Source organism: Neospora caninum, chromosome VIIa (genome assembly GCF_000208865.1).
Source record: "Neospora caninum Liverpool complete genome, chromosome VIIa".
Lineage (NCBI taxonomy): Eukaryota > Apicomplexa > Conoidasida > Eucoccidiorida > Sarcocystidae > Neospora > Neospora caninum.
Window position 1 is genome coordinate 126026 of NC_018393.1, and position 9643 is coordinate 135668.

Genomic DNA, 9643 nt, shown 5'->3' on the forward strand with positions numbered 1-9643 from the left:
GGAAACCCGAACTCACAAACGAGAGGTGGACCGCGCGAGAAAATGCAGAATCCAACAGCCCCGGACCCACAAAGTGCAACGCTTCCAGCTTCGTAACGAGAGATGCGTTCACTATCTCATATTTGTGTGTTGGTTCCAGGCACGCTTCTGTTACGAGAGTGTGTTGGACTGTTTTGTCGAGTCTGTAGCTCTGCCTTTTCCTTTACTTGGCCTTCTTTGATACCTGCGTGTGATTGAGTAGCGCCATCTATGTGCACGGCTTGTACGCACAAACCTACACCTTAATCTCATTGATGTGCCAGCATGCAGGCAAAATTGTGTAGAAAAGGCACTTGCAAAGCGTGGCCTAAAACGCACTCCCTCTATTTGGTCCCTTCATGTCTGGTTTCCTCCGTTAACCTGGAAATAGGCCACTTTCGCGAAGTACAGCGAAGCCACGACAACCCATCAGTGTCGCCACTGCAACCGTACCTTCGGGCGACCGGAAGCCCTGGAGAAGCACGAGTCGGTGTGTCTTCGAATGTTTAAAAACGGCCAATGTCTCCGAAAAGGCGAGGGCGTTTCTGCCTACAAAGCAGCCGCTAGTGCACGCAGAAAACCCGCTAGCCCTTTCAGCCTTCCTGGGCGATGGGTCGAGACGAATGGTCTCCAGAAGTGTCGTCTGCTGAACCTGAGGCGAGGCAATGGAGTGGAGAGAAGTGGACTGGGAGACGACAAAGTGAGAGAAGAGGAACGCAACAGTAGAAATCTAAGAGAACTGGCAAAAGATAGATGTGCAGCAGTCCCAGGAACTGCGCAGCACAATGGAGGGCGACATACGATAAAAACGTCCGGTTTAGACGCGACAGAACGGAGTGTTTCTCGGGACCCAATAGGACGTAGATCTCATGTCCTTGACTCTCAAACGGGCCGACGAGCGCCGTCGAAACCGCGCTTTTGTTTTTGAAAAATCATGGCGATTTCTCCAGAAATTGCGGGGGCTCGCCTGCCGGTTGATGAAAGAAATCCCTAGCTCTCTTGAAATATTCAAAAAGGCGCAGAGGATAAATGGATCTCTGTACGTTTTCTGCTGTATAGAGAGATATTACATATATACTGTGCGTGCGTTCCTAGGCGCAATATATATATATATATATATATATATATATATCTATGTGTGCACGCACTTGTGTGTACAAGCGCATGCGCTCCGTTTATACATACATATACTTACATATTTATATATATATATATATATATGGGGCGCTGTGCAAAGGATTTTCGGCTAGATGAGGTGAGACGCTTCGACTTTCCACGCAACTGATGCAAGATCGAGGTCTTAAAAAGAGAGAATGCTTATTCTAACAGGAAAAGCGGGAGAGAGAACACCTTTTGATGCTTCCTCCTCAAAGCCGAATGCTGGATGTGCGGAAAGGAGAATTTTGTAGCTATAAGCGCTCATCACCGCGTCCCCCTTCCCTTGTATTCTCGAGTCGTGTTCTCTTTTCTACTCTCCTTGTTTTTTTGTCCTGCTTCTGGCTTTATCCTCTTACTCATGAGGGCGATATGATGGAACACTGCAATCGCTGTTTATCGATAGAAGGCAGAGGAAGCAGAGGCAGCGCAAAAACAGACGGGTCCCCTGTGCGTCCTCGCAGTGTCTCTTCCTCCCATCTCTCTCCCGCTCAGTTCACACTGTTTCACAGGAAAAGACAGCCAGAGACGAAACAGAAGCCGGGGAAACCGAGAAATTCCCTCTTTTATGATCGGCCACATGTCCCACGCAGAACCTACAAGAAAGCTCGCCGCTGTATACTTTCCCACAGACAAGCCGTTTCATCCTTTTTGAGGGGAGAGTCTGAAGGAAGACAAAATTCCCTCGGACACACACTCTCGTAAGGCAACAGCTGCCCTGGACTCCCTTTTGCAGAAAAACTAGACCGCTGAAACGCTACTGCAGACTCTCTTGTGGGCCGGAACAAAAGCTTTCGGTGATTCAGAAACTACCCGGAGACGCCGGAGGGACCATGAAGCACAGTGTATTCTTTCGCTCCAGCGAGCGGTTCTCCTTTCTTTGTGCCTGTTTCCGTGCACACTTTTGGATGCTTGCGTCAGCCACTCTCCCTCGCTTTTTCGAGGCAGATGCGTCGCGAAAGCGTACCGTGACCTGAGGAGACCAGGCAAACTGGAGAAGACAGAAACTTTTTTAAAGATAAGCCTCTGCAGCAGAAACGATGTAATCGGCCGGCTTTGTCTTGTGGCGACCTGTCCCGGTTGCATCTGCTGGCTGTGGCGTGGAGAGTGGCAACACCGGGAGAACCTGTTCTTCCGCAGTTCGTTTTTTTCAAATCTCTTGATCGAGAGAGTTGCACGCACAAAACGTTTGCCCGACTTTCCAAGAGTTTTCCCTTAACGAAGAGATCCACGGGGAGTCCCGGCGGCCGGAGCAGCACACCGTCACGACGCGTGTGTCTCCTCGCGGGGGACTTTTCGAAGGATCCTGGGCTCCAGCGGCTGCTCTCTTTTTCGGCTCTTTTGCGTTCCCTTCCTTTTTCAAAACCCCACTACCGTCTGTTCCCTTTCTCCTTCTCCCCTCCGTGCTCCTCTTTTCTGTTTTCCGCGTCATGCGTCCTTCTGCGCGGAAGAAAGGAGACATGCGCGCGGAGATGTTTCCGCGATCTCGTCTTTCGATCGGCAGCCCTGCTCGAGAAAATGTCCCGCCACCCTGCGCTCGGCAGCCCTGCGTCGCGTCATTTTTTCCTGTGCGTCTTTCTCTTCTTTGCCCTTTCTCATGTAACGCCTATCTCGTCTTCGCCGTTTCCGCCGTTCTCCTCTCCTCTGGCTGCCGCTTCTTGCCAGGCTCGTCCGCTCGCAGTGTGCGCCGCCCACCTGCTGAACTCGGCCTCGCGCCCGTGCACTCCGGTGCAAAGATGGTCAATCCGCGAATCTGGTCGCTCTTCGAGCTCGTCGGCCCGGTCCTCTTCTTCCTCTGCGCTATCTGACACTCCTCCGTCTTTGGGCGCTCGGCTTGTGTCTTTTTCGAGAAAACAGCTTCATGGCGGTTCTTTGCCGTGCGCCCGCGCCGTCTCAGTGCGTTGGTTTCCCCAGGCCAAGCTTCTGCCCCTCTGTACGCTTCTCCATTTGCACTGTCTCACCACGCTCTTGTCTTTCACAGCTCTCGGTCTGAACGCGTTGCTTTCCTCGCAGCATCTCTTGCTCCTCCCCTCGCTTCCGTTCTTCTGGCGGCGCCTCCTCGACAAAAACAACCAGCTGCACGCCTTTATCCGAGGTGTCATTACACCTGACCTTCCGGCTGTGCAAGCCACGCTGACCGGCCCTTTTTTCGAGGAGCTCCAGTTCCGATTTCTTTTGCAGAAATGCCTGCTCTCTCCGCTGCTTTCGCTTGTGTCCTTTTGGCTCTCAGTTGAGGGCAAGCGGCCGCTTACCTTCTTTCGCGAGCGGCCGAGTCCATTTCTTTCCGCCGACAACGGCGGAGAGGCGAAAAGCCGGGGTAGACACGCGCAGGCGACAAGACAGTCTTATCACTGCTCTCCGCAAAGACAGGAAACCAGCCGGAACCGCAAACACTCAACGGGGACAGGCGCCGAACACAACAACCAATCCGTGGATCGGGCGCGCGTCAGTCAACGTCTCGGGAATGCTCTGAGGCGTTCGAGATTTTCCTCAGAGGGGGAACGTGGTGCCCATAAGCAGAAGGAGGTCAAGACGGATACGGAAAGACTGTGCGCGAGTACGAAACAGGAACAATTCCAAGGAGCGCAAGAGCCCTCTCCTCCGTCGCCTTGTCGAGTTGAAGAAAGGCTCCGCATTGCAATCAGTTCGCTCCTGTTCGCGATCGCGCACTATGTACCTCCGTCCTCTTCCGAGCTCGACCACCTTGAGTCCAGGCCTCCTACGTCGCACATTGCGACGCCTTCTCATTTCCAGGAGCCTTCCGGGCCGAGAATTTCTTCCACATCACCTTTAGGCTCGCCTTCTCTCTCCGCCCGTACTCCACATCGCTCGGGTCTCCTCTCTGCGCCAGTCGATACTCGCTCTGTGCACGGCCCTTTCCCCTCCCATCGGTGGCGAATTGCAGATTGCATTGCGGCGAACCGCATCTTAACTGCCGCCGTCCAAGGCTGCGTTTGGGGCTTTGCGATGGAAAGAGGCGGTCTCGCGAGCGCCGTGCTTCTTCACGTTCTGCACAACCTCCAACAGTTCGCGCTCCTCTCTGCCTTTCGTTGGTGTGTCTTCCGCAAACAAAGGGAGGCGAAAAAGGGAAGCACGCCTTGAATGTGACGTTGTTTCGAATCGACTTTTGTGAATAAACGCCCCCTTTCCAAAGGGAGGGACACAGCGGCTACCGACCCGCGACCCTTGCGGTGTGCAGAGAGCGAGTGTGCCGTTGCTGTGTTTTTGCAACTCCCCGGGGAAACTGCTCTTTGAAACGCGATCTACAGAAAAGCTTGGTCGTTCTCTCGACTTGTTAGAGTGTTCAGTGAATACGAAGCGAGGCACGGAATCCCAAATCCGAAAAAAGGATGTAAATGCTTGAGAACTCTTCAACTCCCGCCGATGTCGCGCGTCGGCCCAAACACGCCACACGATCTCTCTCGGTTAGTCGGGATGTTTTTGTTTCACAAGCGACTCCGAGCCAAGTCATTAGCGGTGCGAGGCAAGAAATGGGATATGTCCATCCTACATTTCGATTTGAGTCAGCCTTCGTCTCCCTACGACAGGGACTACGCAGGCGTGTCAAAACCAGTCTCAACTTTTTGTGCGGAAGTGGTTTTATGCACCAGCCATTCACGTAGTGAACCTCCACCCAAAACTTTTCAGAGGACGAGCTCGCTCCGCGATTTTTTGCGACACACAGGCCTGGGTGCCTTGCTTGCGGAAGAGATGCATTTGCAGATCGGACGTGAAGGTCGTGCGCTGACTTTTGTCCTTGTAAACTAAAGTTCTGCCTGCAGCCCAGTTTTTCTACAAGCCGTACAAGGATGAACTGTGTCCCCCGTGCATCTGGTACTCGGTTACGTATTTCAGACGCGAACTTCTCCGCTTTTTCGACACAGACGCTTCTCTCCTACACGATATCTGAGTGTTGACCAGCGAGTCTATTTCTTCCGAGTCAACAAATGCGTTTTGCCGCCGATGACTCCCACTGCATTTGCACACGCTCTTCAGTGCAAGGCGGCTGCCCGACAGCTGATCCCTCCCCTTGAGGGGAGAGAGAGGGTACAACGGAGAGACAAGAGAATCGTAGTGTCTCTACGAAAGCCCGGTACTTGGCTAGACAACGCGCTGTTGAGAGGTTCTCTGTGTCCCCTCTCTTGAAGAGAACAGACTCGGACAGCTACAAAGGCCAGGAGAGATCAACAGGTAGAACGGTTAGATGGGTTCTTTCTTTCCGTGTAGGGCCTGAGTGAACTGCCGATGGAGCACGAAAAGACAGAGAAATAAGGCAAAGGAAGACGAATGACCCCGTGCTCCTTCGTTTTTGTTGTCTCGCGTTTCCTCAGGATCCTGATTTTCTCGCGGGTTAACAGCTTCGTGAACTCGCAGTGTCAGGGACGGCGGACTGAGGCACGCACTGTTTTTCTAGAAAACATCAAAGGGAGAGTAACAGCGGTCTTCTCTGTCTCTGCTTTCCTCTCCACTTTTTACAGAAGGGCGATAGGGTAGAAAAGAGAACACGACATCAGGGAATAGTTTGGCGCTTTCGTCTCTGCGAAAACCGGAAAGAAGGACAAGTCGCTACTAGCCGACGGAAGATACCCCCAGCTCCTCTCTCTCCGTTCTTTTCCCTGTGGATCCATTCTGTTTCAGTCCGCGGAAAGAAGCGAGGAAAGCCTCTCGTGTGCCTCCGGGTCGCCCCCACCCCCCGCATACGGATGTTGACCCGCCAGGAGGTTCTTCCCTTAAGTTTCCCCCTTCACCACGCGCACCCCGCCAGACCCATGTCCATCGTCTTCTTCACGTAGTGCTCGTAATCCCTGAAAAGAAAAATGAGACCGAGCCACACGCATGTTTTTTCACACCATCCGCATGCACCACCTGTATCCGTATATACGCATGTGCACACATGTACATGGATCACCGTGCGTCCGTGTGTCACTGTCGTGCATGCAAATGAAGTCCCTGTCACCTTTTCCTGCCTACAGAAATGCGCAACGAGTCGCTCCTTCCGCGCGATCTCCCGCACTTCAGGGGACAGCAACGGACGACACCGTGTCTGTACAGAAGCGACTGTGTTTCTCGCAGAAATCGTCTTATTCGGCGGGGGGGGGGGGGGGGGGAGACAGGAAGCGAAGTCAATATTTCCTTTTCCAGTGGCAGAAAGAAGCAAACGCGAAAAGGAACTCCGTGCCTGAAACTGAAGCGCTCTTCAGAGCTCACAGCGCCTGTTCTCCCTTTTTGCCGCGTCCGTATTCCAATCTCGGAAAGTTTTCGTACCATTTGCTGTCGATGACGTAGGGCTCTTCCACGGTGACGCCCGAGGTGGTGATCTTGGTGAACTGGATCTGTAAACACAACACAACAAAATCGCATTTTTCACCAAGAAGTAGTAGAGACGTTCGGAAGCAGCGGAAGAAAGGCGGTGCCAGGGAGAAGCCGCAAACCTCCCTCTCTCGACCTCTCCTCGAAATCGCAAAACTACACATACACGAACTTATCAGCCTCTATGTCCATCCTCAGATATATATATATATATATGCTTTGTACAATGGAGTCTACTGGAGTTTTCTCAGGTGTGCTTTGGGTGCGTCCTGCCGTACGCGGTTCGATGCTCCGCAGTCGCGGTAGAAGAGAAGCCGCATGCACTCCTCAAGCAGCTGCCTTGCCTCGCTGCAAAAGGAGTAACAGCCGCACACACCACACAGAGATAGGAGAGGGTAACCAAAGATGAACCTGCATAAATAGAGGTCAAGATACATATCTGTATCATCCAAGGAATACACATCTCTCTCTCTCTCTCTCTATATATATATATATATGCAGAGGTGTAATTTGAACAGCGACGTGCATACGAAAAGACATAGTGAACGGAGGTGTTTTTATTTCGTGTGTCCTAAAGCGTGTAGCAAAGCGAGAAGGCGAAAGCGGACAGGAGAAGCGCGTGCGGCTTACTCCTCAGACATGTCTGGGCGATGGCGGTTCCTCATGAGGGTGATGGCGAAGTAGCGCCCGAGGCCTGCAAAAGGAGAGTGGAACGAGAGCCATTCTGCGAGGGAATGAAGGCAAAAGAAATTCCGCGCGAAAGCGGATCGCGGTTTCTCCTCTCTTCCCTTCCCAGGAGCGTCTCTGTCGCCGAGAGGACACGCACTGCTTCGAAGACCTCCAAAACCGCCTTCTCCCTTCTCCCTGTGAAAAAACCCGCCGTTACGTGTGCTGAGAACCCTCTGAACGCTAAAAAGGAGTCGAGAGACTGCTGCTGGCGACGACGCTTTCCCTTTCGTGCGCGACTTTTTTTTCGTACCTGTGGCGATGACGTCTTCTTCGTAGAATGTGCCGTACATGTCGACGTATCCGAGAACGAAAGGTTTCGCGCATTTGTCTGAGACCTCGCGAGTCTCTGTCCTCTCGCCCTGATACCCGCCCACGATGACGCTCAGCCACCAGGGGTTCATTCGACTGCGTTTCTGGTACATGAGACGCGAGAGTAGCGCCCCGTACTGGTGGGCAGTCTGAAGCACACCGCGACCAGAGAAAGACAGTAGGGTATGATTTCCGTTGAGATCCCCGGAAAGAAGTCCCTATACAACTATATAAATAAACGCAAGAAGTCGTCGTTTCTGTGAGAGCGAGTCGGGTGTCCCCGGATGGGAGGATCTCAGGCACTTCAGTCGCGTCTTTTTTCTGGTGCACGTCTGTAGATCTTGCGGAGGGAAATTTTCCGCGAGACACACCGAGCTTGCCACCCAGTGAAGGATGCAGAGCTCCACAAAACTTTAGACCTTTACAGATATACACATGTATACTTTGATTTGCACAAAAAACAAGGTGTACATATATATATATATATATATATATATATATATATAACTGTAGGTAGATAAGGTGTCTACGCGCCTGCGAAGACAGACGGAGACACTCAGAGAGGAGACAGAGCGAGCTGTGGAGAAAGGAGAGGTAAGGCAGTGGCGAGAGAAACGTGCGCGGATCCCGCAGAGAAGAAGCGCGGACTCCAAGGTTCTTTCTCTGTCTCCCCTCTGTTGGATCTTACCCTGACAGAGTTGTCGTCGTGCAGAAAGTCTTTCAAGGCATACCGCGAGAGCGTCCTTTCGAGCATTTGGTGGTCCGAGTAGTCGCCGGTAGACGCCACAGCCGTGTGCGTCCCCAGAGTAAAGAACCGGGACGTGTCCTTGAAGCGCGTCATCCGGCCGTAGGAGGCTGCGCAGACAGAGGAGAGGAGAAGCGACGATATAAAGACACGAAAAGGAAGGACCGAGACGCGCAGACACCGGGGAGAGGCCGAGCATTTGTGAGGCACCAGCCTCAGCAGTCGAAGACTTTAGAGCCGGGGAAAGAAACCGAGAAGGCTAACGCTCGGGGCAGAGAAAAAGGGAACGTGAAGCCGGGAGAGCGGAAAAACGGCAACGTACAGAACGGCCGTGGGCGAGTCGGGTGTCGGCAGCATAGAAGGGAGACACGAAGAAAACAGAGAACTGGGAGCGTGGAGACGAAAAAAGAAAGAGAAACCGCACTTCTGAGACCGGAGGAAGGCCATGCGGTGTCCAGGGAACTCTGAGAGAAGAGAGCTCAGACGGTGTGGCGGTGCCGCCTGGGTAGGGGTGAGGGCTTTGGACGGACGAGGGGTTTTCGTTTTCCCCGAAACGCCCGACTCTTTTGTGTCCCCTGTTCGTTCAGAGATCTGAAGCATCCCCCGTGCAGAGTAAAAGCCTTGGGCAGAGACGCTCGCGCCCGCAAAAAATACGGAACACAGGTGCCAGGCAGGGATCTTCGACGGAAAGGGCAGCTCTTACCGAGCGTATCGGCCACCATGAGAATGCCGTCTTTGTAGGTGATGCCGAGGACTGAGGAAGTTGTGACGATGGGGACAGTAGTGTCTCGCGGGGCGAGACCCGTGAGAGTGTTCTCCTGAGTCGCCGCCATGGCCTGGAGGTCGAGAGGAGACGGCAGCGACGCCATGGTAGAGACTCGGGGGAGACGAAGAGTTAGAGCTGGCTTGAAAAGGGAGAAGGGGAGGGAGAGGATAGGACTGGGTAGACGAGGAACGTTGGAAGGGACTAGAGACGGTGTAGGACAACGGCTGGAGTCTGAGGGAGAAGACACGAAGAACGGGAAAAACACAAGCACGGCAGCAGACAGGGAGACCTACGCCGGGAAGTCAGAGAGGAAAGGAGAGAAAGGCGCTTAGGGCTAGCGGGAAACAGCAGAACGAGACGATAAAAACACGGATGTGCAGGCGGACAGCTTTTGCCGCGGTGGCCGCCGGAAGTCAGGTTCGTTTCCCGGAGGAAGAAAGGCCTTTTGAACACCGCGCTGCGAAGGAAGAGAAGACCCAGAAGGGGAAACCGACTTGCAGAAAGGTAAGAAAGAGGAGAGAGGCTCCTCCCGGATTTTATGTGAGGAATCCAATGTGTGTGTGTACGGCGGAGTTGGACCGTGCGGACGAAATCCACGAAAAGGAGGAACC

General features: G+C 53.2%; 2 protein-coding genes across 2 annotated transcripts; one reads left to right on the forward strand and one right to left on the reverse strand.

Annotated features, from left to right (window-relative positions):
- Positions 1–2691: 2691 nt before the first annotated feature.
- On the forward strand, positions 2692–4275 carry NCLIV_019470 (conserved hypothetical protein; the record flags this gene model as incomplete). Its single annotated transcript, XM_003882141.1, has 1 exon — positions 2692–4275. The coding sequence occupies one exon, from the start codon at positions 2692–2694 to the stop codon at positions 4273–4275; it is 1584 nt and encodes a 527-aa protein (XP_003882190.1).
- A 1642-nt stretch (positions 4276–5917) lies between these two features.
- On the reverse strand, positions 5918–9135 carry NCLIV_019480 (proteasome A-type and B-type domain-containing protein; the record flags this gene model as incomplete). Its single annotated transcript, XM_003882142.1, has 7 exons — positions 5918–5978; positions 6439–6506; positions 6762–6831; positions 7114–7177; positions 7463–7670; positions 8210–8376; positions 8970–9135. 7 exons carry the CDS (start codon positions 9133–9135, stop codon positions 5918–5920), a joined length of 804 nt encoding a protein of 267 aa, XP_003882191.1.
- Positions 9136–9643: the final 508 nt, after the last annotated feature.